At 36.0% G+C, this 25178-nt stretch overlaps 3 protein-coding genes across 12 annotated transcripts in view; 2 read left to right on the top strand and 1 right to left on the bottom strand.

The window, feature by feature from the left end:
- Positions 1-5923, top strand: part of LOC127874939 (transmembrane protein 260-like) — a 35627-nt gene extending 29704 nt beyond the window's left edge. For all 8 annotated transcript variants that reach the window (XM_052419642.1, XM_052419640.1, XM_052419639.1 and 5 more), the window contains exon 20: positions 2041-5923. In XM_052419642.1, coding sequence (XP_052275602.1) covers positions 2041-2283 — 243 coding nt within the window. In that variant the 3' untranslated portion in view covers positions 2284-5923. The remainder of the gene's footprint in view (positions 1-2040) is intronic.
- On the bottom strand, positions 4910-8735 carry LOC127874943 (AP-2 complex subunit sigma). Of its 2 annotated transcripts, none has more exons than XM_052419649.1 (4): positions 8574-8735; positions 7498-7647; positions 6544-6717; positions 4910-5962 (listed from the first exon to the last, which is right to left on the bottom strand). In XM_052419649.1, exons 1-4 carry the CDS (start codon positions 8574-8576, stop codon positions 5861-5863), a joined length of 429 nt encoding a protein of 142 aa, XP_052275609.1. In that variant the 5' UTR covers positions 8577-8735; the 3' UTR covers positions 4910-5860. The 2 variants fall into 2 exon arrangements, with proteins under 2 accessions (XP_052275609.1, XP_052275608.1); XM_052419648.1 differs by lacking the exon at positions 8574-8735 and adding an exon at positions 8519-8551.
- Positions 8736-9577: 842 nt separating this feature from the next.
- LOC127874942 (galactose mutarotase-like) lies at positions 9578-24987 on the top strand. Of its 2 annotated transcripts, XM_052419646.1 has the most exons (10): positions 9578-13094; positions 14634-14724; positions 15236-15270; positions 18065-18195; positions 18579-18736; positions 19558-19767; positions 20441-20522; positions 22708-22852; positions 23667-23838; positions 24452-24987. In XM_052419646.1, the coding sequence occupies exons 1-10, from the start codon at positions 13006-13008 to the stop codon at positions 24533-24535; spliced, it is 1197 nt and encodes a 398-aa protein (XP_052275606.1). In that variant the 5' UTR covers positions 9578-13005; the 3' UTR covers positions 24536-24987. The 2 variants fall into 2 exon arrangements, with proteins under 2 accessions (XP_052275606.1, XP_052275607.1); XM_052419647.1 differs by lacking the exons at positions 9578-13094; positions 15236-15270 and having other exon boundaries at positions 14544-14724.
- Positions 24988-25178: the final 191 nt, after the last annotated feature.

Here is a 25178-nt window from a genome sequence, read left to right as displayed (position 1 = left end):
AGAGCACTGGACTATGAATGAAAAGATCTCAGGTCAATTTTCAGAGAGGCTACATAATAATCGAGAACATTCGTAATGAAATTATTTGTACGACCATTATCCAGCCATTTCTAAATCAATTCAGTTATTGGCAAATCAGCTATCCCAGTTAAAGTGTGTGCTGGTCAAGTGACCACCATTTTATCATTGAAATACTGTTTAAGAGGGAAATATACAAATGATACAACTTGTTCACTCTGCAAAATATGAAAATGTGTAATCTTTATTACAACATAAACTTCTCTATTTTTGTTAGCTCACCTGAGCACAACATGCTCATGGTGAGCTTTTGTGATCACCTTTTGTTCTGCATGCGTCGTCCGTCTTCAACATTTACCTTGTTAACAGTATTAGTCCCAACATTTATTGTTCAATCTCATAAAAACTTGGTCAGAACATGTGTCCCAATGATATGAGAATGATAAGAGTTCAAAAATGGTTCCGGTCGGTTGAAATAATTGGCCGCCAGGGGGCGTGGCAGTTTTCTTTATATGGCTATAGTAAAACCTTTTTAACACTCTGGAAGTCACATTTATTGCACAATCTTCATGAAACTTGGTCAGAACATGAGTACCAATCATATTATGGACTGCTTTGTAAATGGTTCTGGTTGGTTAAAAAACATGGCCACCAGGGGGCGTGGCAGTTTTCCTTATATGGCTTTTTTAAAAACTTTTTAAACACACTAGAAGTCACATTTATTTCCAATTTTCATGAATCTTGGTTAGAACATTTGTTCTAATGATATCTGGGCTGAGTACGAAAAGGGTTATGGTTCGTCCAAAAGCATGGCCACCAGGGGGCAGGGCATTTTTCCTGATATGGCTGTAGTGAAACCTTGTCAACACATGGCCTCCTGGGTGCAGGGTGTTTTCCTTTTATGGCTTTACTGAAAACTTGTTGACTCTTTATTAGCCACATTTATTTGCCAATCTTCATGAAACTTGGTCTGAACATTTTTCTCAATCAAATCTAAGCTGAGATTGAAACTGTGAGCTCAAAAATGAGGTCACTAGGTCAAATAAAAAAACATGTTAATACTCTAGAATCTCTTTTTTGGTCAAATTTTTATGAATCAGCTTACACTGTTTCAGATCATTCTAGTTTCTTTGGGTCTCAGGTGAGCGCCTTAGGGCCAATGGCCCTCTTGTTTATTAAAGCATAATTGCTGATTTATTTAAACTGGTCACTGTCTTAGTCGAGTAACTGTTTATTATATTACTGATGTTTTTTTTTCCACAAAATATGAATTGAAGGGTATTTAAGTTAGACAAACTTACTTCTGTAAAAAAATAGACATTATCACTAAAAATGACTTATATCTACCAAAGCTGCAAGTGATAATCTGTATAAAGTTGTAAAAATGTAAAATTGGACCCTTTGGTTTTGCCTGTTTTGACCCTGCATTATTTGTAGTTTCATGTTTGAAGAGAACCACCAAACAATATTACTTACCATATTTTAAACCCCTGGGCCTTGTGGTTTTAGAGGAAAATATTATGAAAAGTTTTTTGCTATATAGGTCAAAATAATTTATTTGGCCTGATGGGTTTGGCCAGATTTGACCCCAGGATCATGATTTGATGAATCGTAGTAGAGGACAAATATACAATATTATACACAAAATACGAAACATCCAGACATTGTAGTTTCAGAGATCTTTATATTTTGCTAATTAAGTCTATTCTAACATTAATTTTAAATACATAAATTTTAATTTTAAAAGGGGCATTACCATTGTAATTCTTGACATAGGATGATATAAATTGCAAATGCACATCTTCATATCATACAGAAAAAATGAGAACTTTTTCAGACAAAAATGTGTCTACATACTGACGGACTGACGGGCCGCTGGACATGGTAATTAAAGCAGAACCCTTTTACTTAATTTGTAGGGGGGAGGGGGGGTTATAAACATAAAATGTACATTTGTAGCTATTGTTTCATTTCAGCTGAATACTAGTATAAATGCATAACACAGAATCTTATTATTTACAGCTATACAAAGCTTCAGTGGATGATGTGCCAGTTGACGCGATCCCGTATTACTGGCACACGAACTACGCGCTGGCCTGTGAGCGTATGATGAGACTCAAACACGGCTACTCCAAGGCCCAGCTACTCAAAGACACCATTTTCCATTTTGAAATGACAGTCGAAAAGAAACCAGACGAGAAAGATGTGCCCATAATCATCGAATCGATAAAGGAGCTTAAGAAATATGTTGGGGTTATAAAATGATGAGAATAGTGTATGATATACAATTTTTATCGAAAGCCTAAAATAATTATCATTACTCACGAAGAAAGTACTTATGTTACTGCATCTCATGCAGTAATGCACATGGATGATCTGGTTTTTTCCATTTGATTAAGATCGTCAACACAGGTCAGCCCTTGTTTCTGTTCTTACCTTTGCTATTAGATCCTGTATTAACCTTTGCAATTTATTATTTGAATTTTACCATTTCTTTGAAATGTGAATGGATTGCAGCTCTTTGTCTGTGATAATATATATATGATCTGAATTTTTGTGTATAATGACTTATTTTGCTCATTATTCTAAGCATGTCCAAAGTGATTATATATTACCAAAAAAATGTCCTTTGACATTCTTGTTTGCATTTAAAATCTGATCATGTATTTTATTTTCGTGTATTAAACACATATGTATGAATTTTCTTTAAAAACATGTTATGGTGTTGTACTAAAGAAAATCGTTTACCAATAAGTAATATGTAGAAATAATCTTTTGTGTAAGAGGCTGTACACAAGCTGGTTAAATTGGGATAGAGAACTGTTAAATCAATACTGAAATACACGGTACTTAGCATTCTGAACTGTTCAGAAATGTGTTTTGAGCTCACCTGAGCACGTGCTCAATGGTGAGCTTTTGTGATCACCTTTTGCCCGTCGTCCATCCTTAACATTTGCCTTGTTAACACTCTAGAGGCCAAATTTATTGTCCGATCTTCATGAAACTTCCAGATTTGTCTCAATTATATCTTGGACGAATTTGAAAATGGTTCCGGTTGGTTAAAAAATATGGCCGCCAGGGGGCGGGGCATTTTTCCTTAAATGGCTATAGTAAAATCTATCATATTTATAGTCCAATCTTCATTAAATTTGGTCAGAACATTTGTTCTAATGAAATCTTGGATGAGTTTGAAACTGGTTTCAGTCTGATGAAAAATAATGCATTAATGACTGGTAGAATGTAAATGTGACTACCCATTAATATTGTCTTATTAGAATAACAGACGTATAATGGGAATGTTCTGGTGGTCAAGCAGGCTAAGGAAAATATTTGTCCGGTGTATGTCTTTGTCCACCATGGATGGATTTTTAAATAACAGAAGTGGTCAGCATGATGAGACGGAACTTTGAGTGCAAAACAAGGTGTGGCTCTTATAAAACCTGTAATGATAAACTTAAGTTACTGTGAAATATTTGAAATGCTAGGCTGCAGCCTATACGATCAGATAATTTCAGTAATTATTTTCATATAGATCATAGTAGTCTTTTTGTTGTGCACTCAATTCTTTGTCGTAATGTAAATTGGTCATGATAGTTGATTTGATAAGACACTGTCCAGGTCTCTAGGTCCAAGGTCACAATTCAAGGTCATTAAGGTCAAATAGAATATTACACATTTGGTGTCCTTGTGTCTCGGGTAGCTAAAATCCATAACAATAATAAGGGGATAGGTTTTAAAGCATTCACAGAACTATGGTCCATCTGTTAACAGGGGTGAGATTTAAGAACCCCCTCAGGAGAGGAAAAATGTCCTACCCCCCTAACAGGTTTCAATCAAACTCTTCATTCATACATAAAACAAGCAAAGTTTATAACTATTTGTAAAATAAGTTTGGCATTTAAAGGGAGAATCAGCTGAAAGGAGGAAAAAATCACACCCCTGGTTAAAGATATTAAACTATCAAGTTCACTATATATCTAAATTTGTTGAACAAACTAGGTGTAAGTTAGATTGTAACTATGTTTATACACTTAACAAAAAGATGCTCTACTGCTCCTAGCCTCTGACAACTGAACTATGATTGAGGATACTAGGATTCTATACATTCTGCTAAATCCATACAGCGCTTTGTCGGAGCATGAATTTGTTCAACATGGATGGATTTTCATATAACTTGCCGTAAGGGTTAGGAATGATGAGACAAGAACCAATTAAAGGTCAAAGTTCAAAAAAAGACAATTTGTATTTAACCCTTTGTCTTGAGCATTACTTTGTCAAGCATGGATGGACTTTCATATCACTTGCCACTTAAGAATAGCATGGATTGTCAGGCTCAGGAACTAGGTCTAATGTCAAAATTAAAGGTCAAATTTAGGAACTTGGTCCTTGAAACTTTTTGCGGAGCATGATTTCCATCATGGATTACTTTAAAAAAAACATGACAGAAATGATTAAGTTTGATGTGGCACAAAAATCAGGTCCCATGGTCAACATTCAAATTTGAAGGTCAAATACCATGAAGGTGACTGTTTTTCCACTTAAGTAGAATATGTAGTCCCAGAAAGTGTGTGTACTGATAGTTGAATGACCATAAATGATAGGTGATCTAAAAGTAATTTTTGTTGCTACCAGTTTGATGGCTTCTTGTCTTCATTCCAGTATAGAATATACAGTTGTCATGCCCACAACTTGGTGGATGTAGCTTTAAACTTAACAGCTGAATAACTGAATGTTTTGATTAAATAATGGAATAATTGCAATTGTGTATTTAATATCAATAAAATGCTGTTGCATGGGAGTAAATCTTCTTTGACTGGTGGGTTTATCAGTTCCCAAAAACCTGCATTCAGGGGGAATTTGTTTTCTGTGACACAAACAAGAACTACTGACATAGTTATCTACTTTATATCTATACAATTTTACATTAATTAAACAGTTTTGTACAAAAATTATACCACTAAATAATGACACAAACATAGTTTACAGACACATAATTCAGCTATAATGTGACAATATTGACACATTTAAACTACTATATGTGAAGTTTCGCAGACCTCATTAAAAGTTTAAACAAGAAGTATTCAAGAAGTGACCCATAGTTACATTTAATATATGAAACAATAATGAATGTTGGAATGTTGTCTCCACCTATCTACCCCAGTAACATTACATGCTATTACAACCATCCATGTATTAAACAATTCATGCAAAGATAAACATGCACTTGGTGTACCAGCAAAGATATTTAACACATTGAACATTCATTTTATTAATTTTAATGAGAGAGTACCTACAATAAAGCAACCCAAGCAGTGGATTACAAAATGTATACTAGTTGTCAATATACCTTAAAAATACAGAAATAATTAAATGGCAGTGTGCACATTCAAGAAAAAACTTATATGTATGAATGACACACTTACCTTCAATACTGAATTATCACTTAGAAGAGACTTTCTTGAAACAAAAAATTCCATAAAAGCTGAAAGTGTCTCTTGATTAGTCTGCAGAATGCACAGTCTAATCTGGAACCACACTAAAGGTACATGCATTAAGCCTGGTTTTCCAAGGGTGCGACTAAAACATCTTCCCATCTAGGAAAGCAATCTATACAGCACAACATTTTAATAAAGGGGTAAATACTTGTTAAAAAGTTTATACATGTATTGCACATTGACTAAATTTATCTTTTCAAACTGAATAATACATGTGTCACCGTATGACAAACATGATAGTTCATGCTACTTGTAAAGTTTCACTATTTTAGCTTCTGTCAATTATTAGTTAGTGTATTCCATAGAAAAAGGTTTCCGGTCATTGTAGTTTTGTGTTCAAGTTTTTATCATTCTAATGAACTGAGCATCAAGAGTTGTTTTAACACTTTTGTCTGACTTGTTTCTCTGATTTCTCCAGCTAAAAACATCTCGTCCACAACACTGTACACCTGAAACAGTAAAACACTTCATCAATCTTCATGATGTTGGACAAAAACTAAAATGTGTTTACATGCAATAAAATAATGCACATGCGTGCCCTTAACTCCTTACTGTACAAACATAAAACAAGCTTTGAAAATAGCGCAAAAACCATAAATATTAAACTTTCCTTTACATGCTTATATTTCTAGCATAAACATTTTTTTCAGTCAAGGTAAGCAATCAGAAAACAAGCAACATAAACACTATTCAGTTTAAAAGTGGTTGAACTAGTTAAGTTTTATTTTAAACTCAGTCGCAGTAGCTCCTGGTTTTTATGGGCTAGAAAGCATTTCCCACCATTTTGGTTCTGGTGTCTTAGTACCAGATATCATTTAACTCTCAATCCATTCACACATTTAAAAAAAACCAAGCTGTACCACAAATACCAAATAATAATCAATTGTTCCCATAACGTTATGGCATCTCACTTTACATTCAACCAAAATCATTAAATCACATCATATGAACGAATAAATAAAATATATTAATTTCACTACACAAAGGGCGTTGTGAATAATGCTGCTATTGCAACACTGCAAAAGCTTACCTTGTAGAAGTTGAAGACTAGATCTAATTCACAAACATTATGGAAGTATTCATTGAGGACCTCTACAAAGTTGTGTATTGCTTCTAGATAGGCCAGGTTGTTGTCACTGACATCTACGCAGATACAGAAGTATAAGCCTGCATACCGCCTGTACACTATCTTGAAATTACGGAACTGAAAGAAGATACGTCAAATAATATGTGAATATCTAAAATAATCTGATAGTATGAAATGGGTATGACTTTCCAGACATATATCTAGATACTTTAACATATTAAACAAGACTATTGCCAAGCAATATATGTCCCCCTACTGGCTCCACCATTGTCAGATTTTTAAAAACATTTGTTGCCATAGCAACCAGAATTTTTGACATAGGAACAAAGTGAAATGACGCGCATAATGTCCATATTGCCATCTATCCATGTTTCAAGTTTCATGAAAAAATATGAAGAACTTTTAAAGTTATCGCACGATCCAGAAAAGTGTGACAGACTCACAGACTGACAGACACACAGAGCGGAAACCATATGTCCCCTCCGGTGAAACCGTTGGGGGCAAAATACATTTAAACAGACAGTTTCGTAAACGATCGGCATCATGAGCAAAACAAGCAAATTCGTTGAATTGATATCCCCCTCAAATATGTTTCTGGACACAAAAGTGTTATTTTTGACACTCAAAAAAGCATTTTTCAAGATACAAAGGGCCATAACTCCATTATTAACAGATGGTGTACAATGCCATTTGGCATTTGCCACAGACGGAAAGACGGACAACGCCAAAACAATATCCCTCCGCCTATGGCGGGTTATAATAGCATTATCTATTGTAAACCAAGTTTTACAGTTTTTAAGGACACAATTGTGAGCAGCAAACTTTGAAACCATTTGTTTTTGATAGATTTTTACTTTCATTAATTGATCAAATGATACATGTCGTAGTTTGGTTTACCTCGACAAAGTTTGTGTGCTTTGCATCTCTCACTGTCACCACTGCATGCACTTCCTCAATGAGTTTTTGCTTCTCATCATCGTCAAAGTGCATATACCACTTGGCAAGTCTTGTTTTACCAGCTCGATTTTGGATTAATATAAAACGAATCTGGAAACCAAAAAATAGTACATGTATATAAAAAATAAATTTGATCACTTAAAAATGAATTATTTTATTTTCTAAAGTCAAAACTTAACATTTGTTAAACTTTGAAAGACATCATTTTATCAATATAATGATTTTATTCCTTAAATAAACTTGAAACTTAAGTTAAACTTTCAATCAGCTGGGTATTTTAAGAGACTTTTCCCTTTATAAAACACATGCATGTGCCATCTTTTACATGCATATAAATGTTAAATAGAACTAATGCCAAATACTATTCTACAGATATATGTCACACACACATTCATGAGAAGAGAACAACACTGTTATCAAAAGTGATGATGCATATAGAGTTTCCAATACTTCTTACTATCTTTCCATGTCTGTTATGTTTGTCAGGGAAATGCTTTTTTACAACTACAGATTTTTCTGTGATATGGCCAATACAATTGATGATAAAAAACACATTTATTGTTTTTTTATGGTTGCAAGAAGAAAGAAGAAAAATACACAAAATCGATGACTGATGGTACTAGTAGAATATGGTATGAAATTGATGCCTGATGGCACGAACTGAATATGGTACGAAACGAATATTGATTGTCTCAATATGTGAATGTTTGCACTGACATAGCAGGCTACTTTAATATCAAAAGGCTATCAATATTTAGTGATGAAAAATTAACAACTGTCATGAAACACACAATCAAATTATTATTATTATTGAAAAATTCTTACAAAAACCAATTGTCAAGCCCCACCCACTAACGTTGAGCAATATTAATTAATTGGATTTGTTGAACGTAAGCTTATATTTAAATAATGAATTGGTATAGCAATACTTATTGTGCAGTTAACCACAGCTTGAACTTACAACCGACGTTGAAATCATTATAAGAAGCAAAGTTTTGATGAAAAGTGTCATTTACCATTTTGCCCGGAAACACTCCCCCAATTAATGCGCATGCGTATAATTGTTGATGTACATGACAGTAAACACCACGAAGTTGTAAGAGCTATCCATAGTATGGAGCACAATTCTAGTGTTAATATTCGGCTGACTTTCTTGTTTGTGTGTATTTGAATATTATTATGCTTGCGAGTTTATTATATTCATTCTTCTGTGCGTGAGAACTAGTCTTACGACTTTCTTAAATCTAATGAGTTGTGAAAGTGAAAGTAGACTTAAAGGCACTAAGCAATATTACCTTTTGTTTATTAATATTCTATGCATCATGTAGATTTATGATGGTAATCACGAAAGCTGCACAGAGAACCATCATATTTAAATAGTGAAGAGATCTTTGCAAAATCTTAGAATGACATTCAACTTATCAAAGGAACAATGCTATGACATGTTCAGAGACTTGCTTTCGAAGTCAAATCTACACCACGACGGCTGGGAATTGCATGAATTTAAAGAAGATATCTTCTTAAGCAAACGAGTCACACAAACTGTGTCAGGAATACATTCAGAAGACAGCTTTAAAGATGCTGAAATTCATGGACACGATGCCGACTATAAGTGCCAAACCGACGACAGTTGTGACGTGTCAACGCACCTCGACACGCCGTCAATTCTGACGTTCCACTACCACGTACTATTCAGTGAGAGTTACTCGGTACCAGTATTATACTGCAACGTGTTTTGGCCAAGTGGTCGTCTGCTGTCGTTGGAACAGCTATGGGCGCTGGTTCCCGAACAGTATCAATCCCGGATGCGGGGAGATAGGTGGACCTTTCTGACTCAGACGGAGCATCCATATCTGGGGAGGCCCTTCTTTCAGCTTCATCCCTGCCATACCAGCAAACTGCTCGGGGTCGTATCGGCGTTGTCATCTTCGAAATGTAGTAATTACGTCATCAGTTGGTTGTCGGCTGTCGGACCCGTCGTTCGACTGAACTTGTCTTTTCAGTATGGTGTGTAACACTGCGGATATTAATCAGTATATTATTATCTCAATCTTGTATCTACGTGTATATATTTAACTTCGATTTGAGTAGAGCAAAGTCGGGTAATTTCGACACCTAAAGAGTAAAATTTGATTTAGTCCTGATGTGTCGAAATTACCCTCCAAGTGCCCAAACTTAATGAAAAACACCGTTTTGACTTGTTGATATTTGCTAACGAACGTTATTATCGTTGCCGGCATAATTCAAAACTTCAAGCGATTTAACTAAATGCGGGGGAGTGTAATTTCGACAGTAAGCGGCTAATTTCGACAGTCAGCGGCTAATTTCGACACTTGTCTTTGTATTAATTTTCAACAACTGTTTTAATCAGTTATTTACATTGTATGTCTCAATTAATAGAATTTCACGATCTCTTTAATGTCTAGTGTTAATTAGGCTCGATTGTTCATTGTCGGCTCGGGTACTGCTAACATTTACCCCGGGTACATTGAAGTATACTTACATGTACCCCGGGTACGGTAAATATACTAAAACGTACCCGGTAGAAATTAGACTGTACCCGAGTTTTATTCCCGCCCTAAATCAGATGTCGTAAAACGCGCTACCGATTACCGTTATTACGAAACAAACTTCTATTATTTGTTTTTATAAACTGCATCAACATGCTTTTTGAGTATGGGTTCCGATAATATAGAGGCAATTTAACAGAAAATTGACATAAATATGAACATAATTAATCTAAAAAAAATAGCCGACGACGACCGATTTAGCGTAAAAATTCCCGGGTAGATTTTAGTATATTTACCGTACCCGGGGTACATGTCAGTATACTTAAGCGTACCCGGGGTATATGTAAGTAGTACCCGAGCCGAAAATGACCAATCGATTGTTAATAAGGTTGTGGTGGTTTAGTGGATGTGATGTCCGCCTAGCGATCAGGAGAGAGTGTTTTAATAAGTCGTAGGCTTTCCATGCAGTGGAGCTTTAATAAATAGGATTATACTAAACTAGTGTTAATTTGCAAATCAGAGAATTATAAATAAATTGCATTTAGAGTTCGTATTGTGCTCCCACTTGACTCAATATACAGTACAGACACCGTGTACTTAAACAAACGCCACTCGCTGCAATGTTCATCTCACTGTTAGCTTACCAATATGAACCCCGCGATAGGTGTTCAGATCAAATGTCGCGGGGGCCGTTTGCCATAGACTAACACCGCGAATCACCGCGGACCCATAATATCTACCGCGGTGATCATCGTGTTCGCTAAATACAATTGAACAAAAACGTATTGAATTGATCCCTTTAATTTAAGAGTGATAATGAATAAATAAATTCTATTTTAATGTACATGCTGGTCGAAAGGATGTGATAAGTATTTAAAATATATTGGCGACAATAAAACGCCTCCGATACATATGTGTCAACTGTATCTATCGAATACATGCATCTTCTCCCTTCTTTAATTATCCATTACTCGATAATCCCATATACGCCCGATTTCCGTTTTTAAAGCAAATTATCTGAGGGAAATATAGACGATAAGAGTGCTCAAGAATGCCATAAACATAAACGTTCGCAATTTTCGAAAGTATCAAATGAATTTCGGCATATGATTCTATTTAAAGGTTTGATGAACTGCATGTAAGCCCCTAAACAACACAGTTGTATTCCAACATGCGAAAATCATCTTACACGGTTTGCACGCGCCGGGTACAGCTATTTTCGGTTAGCAACTTCTAGATAAAATAAATGAATTTCTTTGTCCTGATAAAAAGCGCGCGAAAATTGGCGTGGGTGTATTTATTTGTAAATACAAATTACGTAGCGGGTACAACATTGTGATCATTTGATTTCCATTAAAAGTTTCGTTGTGAATTTCAACTAAAGTTGAAATATCTCGCGATATATTTGGCATTGCCATTAAGAGTTAATAGTATTGATCATCTAAACGCTTTATTTACGTTTCCGACGTTATGTACTGTACAAATTTAAGTGCATACGTGTGCACATACTTATAACATCTACATGTAGTACACATGTATATGATTTTCTTTTGTACATGTACATTTAAAACTCGTGAATGACCCTCGCAGACAGGTGTTTACGGTGGTTGCGCAGCATCCGAGGTGATCATAGGTGATCCAATTAACGATATAATTAAGTAAAAAAAATACATTTTCATTAATCAATAACCTTCACAATCTTTAAATAGCTCTAATTTTATACAATCTGCTTGAAAAGATATAGAGAGAGCTAAATATAATATTCAATAAGCTGCGTCAACTATTTAAAGAGTAATTCTATTCAACGAATCTATCTTTCCATATGCGCTGGGAATGCTTGAAAACATTTGGAGTGTCGGAATTACCCACCATCGTATAACATCGGAGGATAATTTCGACACCCCACAAATCATAGTTTAACAAACGATTTGCACTATTCAAACACAAATACAGGTCAAGTGAAACAAATTTTATACTAGAACTTGTACAAATACCAGAAATACAGCGAAATCCTGAAGGGACGTAATTGACAATTATGTAACCTCCCTTAGCGAAGCTCATAACGCTATAAAAATTCTCTAAGTAATACAATGTACGTATTTTAAATGACTCACTTACATGCAATTAGCGAGACGTTTGATAGAGAGATGTTATCTGGTGACGTCACAACACCAACTACGTCACATTTTACAACGAAATCATACGGGATGATGATGATTTAAGACTGGTCTGATTAATACTGTGAAAAGTGTCGAAATTAGACGACTGTCGGAATTACCCGACATTGCGCTAGTGATCCTTATTACGAAGACTTCACTTTGCGTATTTTGAGTTGTTGTTTTTTTACATGTTTACACTTCAATAACATGTGAAAGATGGACGCGTTCGGATTTGTAATTTTGTACTTTCATTCTGCTGCAATAACTAAATTAAATTACCGGTACACACTAAACTCATGTAGCAAAACTTTTCAGTCATGGTGATTAAAATACGTGTCGTGAGAAATCCAACGCATATTACATTTGCACGAGCGTTAAGTGTTGGATGTGAACACGCTGGAATAGGACAACTCTTTCCGAGTTCTTTATCTGTATCAAAGAAGTTTCGCCTCATCATAAATCCATTTATCTACTGCAGCGTTAGGCTAGCATCGTAACATCAAGCAAGCACGTGTGTTATATTCAAGCATCAAATACAGCCTGTGATAGTTATTATTCGTAGATTAATACACGTGGACGGTTATAACCGAGCCACCCCCATTTCATACAGAGCCGTTAATTTGATTATGCAACATGCATCCGATAGTTACGGGAACGGTATTGCACCTTTCATACAGGTACAACAATGCGGTCATATGTAGCTTTTAAATGATTTTAAAGCTCGGATTTTCTTGTGTATAATAAATGTGTTTGATAGAAAGCAACAGGACAGCGATAGTATGGATATCTGTTTTGACGCTTACACTTTCTGGTTTCGTTTTGATCGGAACTGTGTTATTTTATGTGACTTTTCCTTTGATACTACACGGTATGTGCTAAAATATAATGGTCTGTAACACAAATATAAGTAAATTGTAATGCATGTTTGTATTCAAGTACATGGGTATTTAGCTTTTCTGTTTTTATTATTATTACCACACTATGACATTATTTGTGGGAGTATAATCTCCAGCAAGATCTACAACCAGCCAGATCACCCGATGCACTTATGAATAATGACAATTTAAATTAAATCTTTTCACAGATTTTGGCATTTTTTTAACTTATTCATTAAATGCTTTATATTGATAAATATAAACATTGGATCTAAAAAGCTCCAGTAAAAAATCAAGAAAAAAAATAAAAAAAGGAAAAGAACATTGCCCGGAGCAGGTTTCGAACCAGTGACCCCTGGAGTCCTGCCAGAGTCCTGAAGTAAAAACGCTTAAGCCTACTGAGCTATTCCGCCGAGTACACATTCTAGACGTATTTTATACCTTATATAAGCAATCTTCGTAGTTTCACAAAATTTAACGACAAAAACAGAACTCTCCAAATTATTCAATCGTTTCGCGTTGCAACGCTTTATAATTTTTAGGTTTTAAAATCGTCAAAAGATGCATATAATGACTATATTAGAGCATGGTTAATGTTCAGTATTACTGTTTCCTCACAAATATCATAACTAAAACGAAAACTTACGAATCTGAAACAACTTTTTTCAATTTTGTCAATTTACCAAAGCGTGAAAAGATCCCTTTAAAAAAAGTTGTACCAAATTAACCGTAATTGTCATCCTCTAAATCATATCGTTGTAATTGCTTTAATATCAGAATATGTGTACTCATTTAGTCTTGATCGTTTTCATATCAGAATTTGTGTCAATTTGTGTGTGCATATAATCTCGAACGATTTTGATTACCATTATGATCACCTGAAGCCCTTCTGAATCATGGCTCCTGAATTATACAAATAACCAAAATAACATTGTCCGCTCTCTTAACTTTAGTTTAAATCGCATCATCAAACTCGGTCACCATGATTTCGAAATAAAATCTCAGCCAAGGACGATAATCAGCCGGATCAAGCATTTCTGAGTTATGGCCGTTGAATTATCTTAAAGTTGAAAAAATAACAAGTACCTTTAACGGGCTCATTTTGTGACAGGTATGCACTTTTGTTTAAATAGCGAGTTCATTTCAACATACACCATGCAACGGAATAATCTGGTAATCGAATAAACATGGTAGACATTAATTACTAAAACAAATACTCGCGTGAATAACATTAAAAATTGTACCGCCTGTTAAAACACGTCAAGAACATGAAGCTGCAATATTTAGGCCCCCTACATCACGACAATTAAATCTAGCTTAAAATCCAGCCGCTCATCATTTGTATGATTGAAGTTCATCCCTGTAATTGATTACTTAGACTTGCATATAAATCAACATTTGTCGATTGACATCCGCAAAACGCGTGTATCAAAAAGTATGGCACACTGGCCTTCCATAGGCCATTGAATGGGTATCGATACTTAGTTATACCTATAACGATCAACAGAGGTGTACATGTTGTTGTACTTCAGGACGATTGAATACAAATCAGGAAGTCTCAAATATGTCGACAATAACAAAGGTGAAATATGGATCGATGGAAGATGGCAGAGACATTTACCAGTAAGTGAAAACTCCTTAATTAATGAATGATTTGTGACATTTGAAAAATGTCAAACATAATTGTTTGATGGCATGATTATTATTAAAGATAAACATTTTGAACAAGTTGTTTTTATTTAATTAAAAAAAAGATGCACATGAATTATAAGGAATACTTTTTTTAGTAGCAACATCTATAGACTGTTATTGACATACATTTTATTGTATTATACACATTGCTGGACGGTTTCAAAAGTAAACAAATTTGACCTACATTTTCGTAAGTTGCATCATACCACTCGCACGGCCTTTTTTAAACTTATATTGTAATCTTTATTTAAATACAACGACTCAAATTTGATCATATTGAAGCGATGTATGTTTTAGTGCTATGCACAGTTTGGACTTAAACTGTTGTAAGTTAAGTTTAATTAGATAGATCTAGATTCGGACAAACCGATTGACACATATACTTTATTTTTGTTAATGCAAGGGGCGCAACTCTTCAATATGTTCTTTTTCCCGTTTGCAGAGTTACAGCCTCTGCATTTATGCGATCGAACGCGCGTAAGTTTTCGATTTTTTAATTGCTATAACAGAGGCGTATCCAGAAAATTTTCAGAGGGGGGGCTCAACAGGGGAGGGTGCGGGAGGGGTGTCCCCTTCCGTCGTCGAACATTTTTTGAAATTGCACCTTAAAATGATGCAATTTCATGCTATCTTACCAGCATTTTGCATGATAAAAATGCATGTAAAACAAATAAGAACTTGAGTTCACACATCTAGTGTGACAGACACACAGGGGTAAATCAAATGTCTCTCAAACCACTAAAGTGGTGGGAGACATTATCTTTATCCATAACTTTTTTAACAGAGTTAGATGGGTGGACCTCCTATTTAACCTTGTTGGATATCCTACTAGGTCAACTTAGGTACAACATTAACATGTTTATGTCCATGTCCCTATGAATGGAAAGCAGGCACACAGCGGAAAACCTGTCCTGACACATTGATGATCTTAGATTTGTCTTAAGAAGTCATTGGGCACTGATACTCCTTTCACACTCGCATGATGTGACAGGGAACACACATGATATGGACAAAACAGTGTAAATGATGGGTTATAGCTGGGAATCACAATGTGCAACACAGCCCTGAAGGGTAGTAGGTGGGTTGGGTACACCCTTCCACCTAGCCTGCTATATAAAGTGCATCTCAGCAGGCAGGGACTGAGGGGAAGGGAGATCATCATTGAACCATTCAAGGTCACTAGCACTGACAGGAGAGGAGCACATTTGTTCAGGTATAAACTTCAATCCCATGGATGCCTTAGTATGCAAATAACTGAATTGGGTGTCCATTTCGTTCACAAAAGTGTCAACAAAGGGAGTCGTTAGGTTTCTTGTGTAGTTTAATTCGGGTGTTGCTGCCTCGATGTTGTCACGCTTTTAGAAAATGATTTAGCTTCATATAGCAAAGTAATTCTTCAATTTTGAGTCTTTTTTAATTTCAAAAACTATGGATGAACATCAAAGCAGTTAGCTTGATTTGTAAAAAAATAAATAAAAAATAAATAATTGCCATTCATTAAGTGTGCAATTGAATTTCACTGGCAATAACTTGTTACTCAAAAGGATTATCACTCTAAAGAGCTTATACCAATTAAATTCATCAAAGAAATTACCGAAAAAATAATTATGATTGTCCATTGCGTTCGTCTAAACTCTTTAATTGCTACAACTTGAAATATTGTTTTTCACAAGTCTCATGCGGCAGCCATTTGTAAACATTTACCTGTAGCTAAATGTATGGATGAATTTCATTAGTTGAATGTATCTTCTTCAGCCAATCAAATAGCGCAGTTTATTACTTACAGTCAATGAAGCGTGCACTTTAGCTGACGAAGGTTAGATCGTCTGTACACATGCCTGGGGGCTAATCACACAAATCGACAGCTGTTTATTGCTTAATTAGGGACATATGACAGTAAATACACAAGTGGATTGAAACTGTAAGGGGCTCATTTTAATTAAAAATCGTGTCTAGCCAGCCAGCTGGGGGGGGGGGGGCTTTAGCCCCCTAGCCCCCCACCTAAATACGCCTCTGTATAATGTCGAATACAGCACTCTTATAACTTAAATCTACTGCTCTTTTATGGGATACTTGACTCCCTTTAAGGTCCTCTGAGCTTCTCTGCAACACGCTGTTGAGGTCGCATAAACTTACGTTAAAATTGGAAACACGCTCAGTGGTTTCAGAGAACATAGTTCGTACGTAACATCCATTAGTGGTCCTCTTCAAGAATGTTCAAATTATGCCGCTAAGATAATATATAGCCACTCGTCCCGGGGTAGCATCCTCTAGATAGGCAATAAAGCTGAAGGTGATGGTGAGTACCCGTTGACTCGTTTCATACATCAGCTTATAAAGCGAAGATGGTTCCTTTAATTACAAGTATCCCGATGATATTCAGTACTTGTTAATTATGTAAAGGTCGGATAGCCCACATACATAAACACGTTTGCATCGCGTTTATTGGGAAGAAGAAGATGAAATATTTTTATGTATAATTTGTTTTTATGAATTGTATCCCGTATTCAATAGTGTTTGTACGGATTGGTGTAGTGGATATGGTGGCCGCCTAGCGACAGGGATGTCACGGATTCGATCCTTTCTGAGGGGGAGCGTTCTTAAGATCTTCCCTATAAGCACCAAGTACCGGTTCTACCCAGGAAACTGACTCGAACGCGTTTCAATAAGCCTTTGACTTTTGATGCAATCGAGCTAAATACATAGGTTTAAACGAAACTAACATTGTTTCAGCCACATAACGGCGACTAGTCGATTTTTTTCAGTGAGAGCAAAGCTGATGTGTTGTGAACATACTTGTGAACATTACAAATATATGGTATGTCAGGTATTGATAGAGCATACTCGAGTGAGGGGCGGGTAATAAGTATCGATATGACTGTACAATTATTTATGTTTGCCGTCATGAAATTCGCGGATTTAAAAAAGACTATTTCGCTGATACGAAAAATTAGTTGATTTCTGATTTGGAAATATATTGTTCGTAGTTATTTATTGACTCAAGCACAACGTCTGGGATCTGACTGCTGCTCTTATTCGTGAGCCCCCCAAGAGAAAATAAAGTACGGAAATGAATTTCTTTAATTGAACGTTTTTATTACATTGCTTGAACTTGATATGTTATATAGGTGTATATTTGTATATAAGTAGTTGGCAATTAAGTAAGTAGATATTCACAAAGAAGCTAATTCTATCTTTTTTGATTGGTGATTTTGTAGGCAAAACAAAAACGGAATAAAAGCTGTCATAAAATATGTCAGTTTCTCTCCAGATATACTCTGAAGAATAGACAGAACCTTGAGGCGCGTATCATCGATTATGGCGGCCGCATCACGCACCTGTTCGTCCCCGACCAGCACGGGAAGCTGGAAGACATTGTACTCGGATACGACTCGTACAAAGGTAGGTATTATGTTTCACTGACTTTGCGAACGAACTTGTGCGCTACTTGTCTTCGTCATAAGTAATCATTCATCACGATAAGTCAAAACAAAAATCCACCCGTCTCGCTTGGCAAACAAACTTTTGTATTTTTTCCATAAAAGTTTGATATCAGGTACAACCGTTTCAAGCTCAGCCCTCTATGTGCTTTGACTACATCTTTCAAATTGTTTTGCAACCTGTTACATTAATGATATTTTTTACCTTTCCTTCTTTAATTCTGCATGACAACACAGTAATTACAATCTAATTGTATTATTAGAACATGTTGACTTTAAAAATCTAATATTAAGGGGCAACATCAATACTGTTTTACTAGTATATAATTGTGGGTACTTTTTCAGACGGTTACGACAAAGATGAGTTCTATCTCGGCGCGCTAATCGGTCGCTATGCCAACCGTATTGCAAAAGGTCAGTTTAGCCTGGACGGGGTCACCTATCAACTGGGCATTAACAATGGGCCCAACACGAACCACGGCGGCTTCAGAGGCTTCGATAAGGTGAGTGACCTTGACGTAGAAGGAAAGTGGGTATACGTTTTTCATAACAGTATAAGGGTGACCATAGAAGCAATTTGGGAATACTTTCTTCATAACAGTTATAAAGTGATCTGGACCGAGATGAAATGTGGGCATACTTTCAATTACGAAAGTTTTAGAGTGAAATAGTTTTTTGGTTAAATTTGAGACCAAAATTTTGCGGCAATCTTCAAAATGTATATATTTTACCAAAATTACAGCTTAAAACCTTCAATTGAAGGATTAAACCGACAATTTTACTATCACGCTCTATAATTTGAACCTAAGTAAATAAAATATTGAAAACAAACAAACAACAATTTAGCCTCAATTTTTAAGTAGTTGATAGTCAAAAGACAATGACACTAATTTCCAAATTGTAGTACAGACGACGCGATTTTTCCCAATCCAAAGTGCCACGGCTTTAGTCCCAGAATGGTGAAAAAACAACAACAACCGCAAACGCATTGTGAGCATATATTCTGTAAAACAGTTCAACAGTGACCTTTATCCCAGAATATTTGGGCGAATGATCTGGATAACAGTTTAAGGATGACCTTGTAAATTAACGAGTTGTGACAGCGATATATTTGGAAATGACATACCGAGTACATGTCAACCATGTCAGACATCGCCTGATATGTAGAAACTGCCCGTTGGAATACTTGGTAGACATATTTGGTGTGATCGGTGAGTATTGTATAAACATTTGTTGCACCTTTGACATCAACATGCAAATTAGTCCACATCGTCATGCGCACGCGTTAAATAACTTAAATACCGATTATGTCAATTTGTTTCAGAGACTTTGGGGCTCAACCATAGAGGATGACAAACTCGTGCTGACCTACACGAGCGCCGACTTGGAGGAGGGGTTTCCGGGGGAGGTCAATGTCACGGTGACATTTGCCCTCACTGATGAGAACGAGCTGGTGATCGCCTACCGGGCCACAACCACCAAGCCCACGGTGATCAATCTTACGAGCCACCCGTATTTCAACTTAGCCGGACATGTACGTTGTCATTTAGTATAGCATACCGTTGTTAACTCAACTATTCATCGAATAGGGATAGTCTGTATTAAAGCGGTCCCGTATGATTGCGTATTGCGCATGTGCGAACGCTGCCAAGCAGGTGCTTGTTTAAAAAGGCCGCCATCTTTGATTTAAAGCGACAATGACAATTTAGAGCTGTTTATCAATATCTAATCAAATAAAGCAATACACCAAAAATGAAGCGGGTTGAAGAGGTGGAAATTAACGCGCAAATGATGCAACACAAGTTATATTAACAAATCTTTGTCAGAGTTGGTCAAGATTTGTTTACGTACACAATGACCGAAGTTATTGTCACGAAGAGCCTTAGTGATTTCGCTTCTTGGAAGTGAAGCTTTCAAAGCTTTTCAAGTGTTTGTTATTTTGTTTGTATACACACTTTTTTCGAAACCATCTTTATTGAGCTGCGCAAACACCTTCTAAAAATCACTGTTCCTGGCATAAAATTAATATTTTATCATACTTCAATATCCGCTACACTTTTAAAAGGCACCTTTTATTACCCCTCTTTATTCACCCAAACACACAATCTCCATCCGCTCTTCTTGTTGTGAAATTTCCTCGTTTCAAAATTACTTTAGTCTTTTTCCACAATCTTTTCAGGACTACCATTTTCTCTGATTTTTTCTAGTCGTCTGGTGATCTCAAAGGTCACGTGATCCGGATACCCACTGGTCTCCACACGCCAAGCGATTCAAATCAAATACCAACAGGTATGTTGCAGAGGCGTATCCAGAAAATTTTCAGAGGGGGGGCTCAGCAGGGGAGGGTGCGGGAGGATTGTCCCCTTCCGTCGTCGATTTTTTTTTAAATGGCACCTTGAAATGATGCAATTTCATGCTATCTAATCAGCATTTTGCATGATAAAAGTGCATGTAAAACAAATAAGAACTTGAGTTCACACATCAAGTGTGACAGACACACGGACAGACAGACACAAAGGGGTAAATGAAATGCCTCTCAAACCACTAAAGTGGTTGGAGACATTATCTTTATCCATAACTTACTTAACAGAGTTAGATGGATGGACCTCCTATTTAACCTTGTTGAATATCCTACTAGGTCAACTTAAGTACAACATTAAAAATGTTTATGTCCATGTCCCTATGAATGGAAAGCAGGCACAGAGCGGACAACCTGTCCTGACCCAATGATAATCTTAGTTTTGTCTTAACAAGTCCTTGGGCACTGATACTCTTCACACTCGCATGAAGTGACAGGGAACACGCATGATATGGACAAAACAGTGTAAATGATGGGGTACAGCTGGGAATCACAATGTGCAACAGAGCCCTGAAGGGTAGTAGGTGGGTTGATACACCTTTCCACCTAGCCTGCCATATAAAGTGCAACTCGGCAGGCAGGGACCGAGGGGAAGGGAGATCATCATTGAACCATTCAAGGTCACTAGCACTGACAGGAGAGGAGCACATTTGTTCAGGTATAAACTTCAATCCCATGGCTGCCTTAGGCTGCAAATCACTTGGGTGTCCATTTCGTTCACAAAAGTGTCAACAAAGGGAGTTGTTAGGTTTCTTGTGTTGTTTAATTTGGGTGTTGCTGCCTCGATGTTGTCACGCTTTTAGAAAATGATTTAGTTTCATATAGCAAAGTAATTCTTCATTTTTTTGAGTCTTTTTTAATGTCAAAAACTATGGATGAACATCAAAGCAGTTAGCCCGATTTGTAAAAAAAACAAAACAAAAAAAACAAAAAAAAATTGCCATTCATTAAGTGTGCAGTTGAATTTCACTGGCAATAACTTGTTTCTCAAAAGGATTATCACTCTAAAGAGCTAATACCAATTAAATTCATCAAAGAAATTACCGAAAAAATAATTATGATTGCCCATTGCGTTCGTCTAAACTCTTTAATTGCAACAAATTGAAATATTGTTTTTCACAAGTCTCATGCGGCAGCCATTTGTAAACATTTACCTATAGCTAAATGTATGGATTAATTTCATTAGTTGAATGTATCTCCTTCAGCCAATCAAATAGGACAGTTTATCACTTGCAGTCAATGAAGCGTGCACTTTAGCTGACAAAGGTTAGATCGTCTGTACACATGCCTGTGGGCTAATCACACAAATCGACAGCTGTTTATGGCTTAATTAGGGACATATGACAGAAAATACACAAGTGGATTGAAACTGTAAGGGGCTCATTTTTATTAAAAATCATGTCTATCCAGCCAGCTGGGGGGGGGGCTTTAGCCCCCTAGCCTCCCACCTAAATACGCCTCTGTGTTGTATACAAGTTCGATCTTATACATTAAAGAGACATATCTGGTTTACATCAAACTATTATTTAGTCTTCAAAAGAAAACTTTGATAACCATACATTGTGTTATAGTTGGCATGTATTTTAACTCACATTAATACAAATGTATATGTTTCATGAACTTGATCAAACGTGTTTCGAAAAGAAAAGCTTGTTACGAATACATAGAGTGGTTCGATTTTTTAAACCATAACACTGGTAGTCTTTGATCTTTTTTTAAATTGACCAATGGTTAAGCATTTCCTGGCTGTTTTGTTTTGCGCAAGTTTAATATCTATATACCACGCGGTAAGAGTCCAGCTTGAATATTGTTGAAGTAGAATAGAAATCAGCCATCGTTTCACGATTTAGACATGCATTGAAGGATTTTCAAAACAAAATCAATCTAATACATATCACGTCCATTTAATAACGTTAAGCCAGTTTTACTCCTTTACTCTTAATGATAAATAAACACCGCCACGTTAGATATAAGAAGGTCCCACACTTATGTTGTTAATATACGGATATACTGTAACTGTCGACCTTTCGGCTTTAAAGAGCGAAATGTAATGCTTCGTGAAAATTGCATGTCAGTAATAATACATACAGTAACCTTAACTAATTCTTTGAATAGGTGAGTTTGATGAAGGCAAAGATACGGTTCTTGACCTACGTCAATCTACGGAAATTTCGGAAGCACTAGAGCACGTGCCGCGAGGATATGGATACGACCACAATTTTGCGCTGATGAATCCTGGGATTAAGCAACAGGCGGCAAAGTTTGTAACCAAACATTAAATTAGTTTTTTAGCTTTGTAAATGATGTATATCAGTATAAACACCATCTTGCAGCTTCTTATTCTACAGCCTTTTGTATCTGAAGCACTGACTTCAAGTTGTTAACGTTTCTGTAATGGTTTTTGGTATCCTTTGACACCTTCTGCACTTTTTTTTGTTGATTTAGTGAGCATATTTTACGTCGGCAACACATTTTAAATGGCTCCCGTTGAAATATTAATCCTATGCAATAAAACCGCGCTTCATGTACTTATAAAAATCACATACTTGTCTACGCTGACTTTTCACGACTGGTAGCTTCAGTTGCAATGCTTATGTGCATTAAACGAAGAATTATTTCAATTTAACATACATGCATTCATAGTCCATGTAAAGAGAGTATATACGATAATAGAGATGTACCAGAAAATCGACAACATTGGAGTTTGTGCAATTATATTCAAAAAGCTGTTCATTTATAGAAGATATGTGCTCTTTATTTAGCGAAATTTCTACAATTCAGTGCAGATTTATTTATAAGAAATATGAACACAATATCTTATTCTACAACAATTACGAGAAAAGCTTGTTGATTTCGGCATATCCTTTGTCATTTTGAATTGCGTTGACGCCAACAACATTTTATTATATTGGAAAGTTAACACGTCTTATTTAACATTCATCGTTCATCGACATTTCTTTGTTAAAGTTTGAACAAATAAAAGGTTGACATAAAAATCGTATATCCTGCTACGATTTAATACCTTCCATTAATCGCCTATACCATCATTGTCATATTCCCTCTTTCACCCACAGCGTGCGTCACGCCCCCTCAGGGCGCGTGCTAGACATGTACACGACTGAGCCCGGGATGCAGTTCTACACTGGCTATTGGCTTGATATCCCACGGGGCAAGGGCGGGGCGCATTACGGCAAATGGAGCGGATTCTGTTTAGAGGCACAGAAATACCCGGACTCGCCAAATAAGGTAAGATGTCACTCAAAAATGCTTTGAAATACGTAAACTCGCCTGATAAGGTAAGATGTCACTCAACAATGCATGGAAATACGTGGAATCGTCTGATAAGGTAAGATGTCACTCAACAATGCTTTGAAATACGTGGACTCGCCTGATAAGGTAAGATGTCACTCAACAATGCATGGAAATACGTGGAATCGTCTGATAAAGTGAAATGTCACTCAACAATGCTTTGAAAAACGTGGACTCGCCTGATAAGGTAGGATGGCACACACACGCGCTGTGAAGGACCTGGACTGGTCAAATAAGGTTGGGTATCATACAAACAGCTTTATAATATCCAGAATAGTGTGTGTGTATACTATTTAGACAATTCACATATCAATGTTTCTTTAAATCTCTTTGTTAATGTTTCTGTATAGACATATACCCCTTTATATTTCTGTGATTACCTACCACGTAAGTTATATTTCCATATTGAGTAACGTGTTGTTTATATTGTTAATAAAATTTCATTTATTGAGGCAAATACTTAACTGTTCTAAAGTTTTTACTTGGCAATACACTAAAGTTATAGCTCCACCATTGTAAAATACAGTTCACACTGTGTTTAATTTTGCAGCCTCACTTTCCATCTGCGGTGATCCGACCAGACGAGACGTACCAACAAACTACAAAATACGTGTTTAGTACGATGGAACTCTAATGAAAATAAAATACACATACAACATATATTATAAAGCTCTAGAAAGTTTATTAAATGGCGAAACAATATACTCTAGTTAAAAAAACACATTTAACTGCATGTGACTCAATACTAGTCGATACCAACAACATTACCTATAATTACATTTACTGTGTAGAGGCCCGGTAACTAATTTATTCTCGTGGTAGTATTTTTGGAAAACTCCTCTGTTATGCTGTATTATGATATAATTAGCATCGATTCTGATTCATGGTGCAGTATCAATGTGGTTTTCAGGGGTTTACACACGGGCTTGAAAGAATGTAAACACACCGTTAAGAATTGTATTTTTGCCAATATATCAAGTTATTGAAATACATTTGCAAAAATGTTTTGTGCATAAAGCACAGTTTGTCTTGCAGTGTTTGCCGATATTTTATAATTAAATAATAAATCATTGAGTACGTTTGAAATCGGTGCCAAAATTTCACGTTGCGGGCTGCACAACTGTATACACGAATGCAGTATAGATATGACTTTTTGCCAAGAACAAAGACTTAATAAATAAAGTATTCCTGATATATGTTACATTGTCACAAGCATCATAATTAACTAGTTGAAATGTTTAAGAACAATTGTTTAAAAAAATATTTGAAATAAAGCA

The sequence above is a fragment of the Dreissena polymorpha genome, chromosome 3 (genome assembly GCF_020536995.1).
Source record: "Dreissena polymorpha isolate Duluth1 chromosome 3, UMN_Dpol_1.0, whole genome shotgun sequence".
NCBI classification, from domain to species: Eukaryota; Metazoa; Mollusca; class Bivalvia; order Myida; family Dreissenidae; genus Dreissena; species Dreissena polymorpha.
This window is presented reverse-complemented; position numbering and strand designations above follow the sequence as displayed.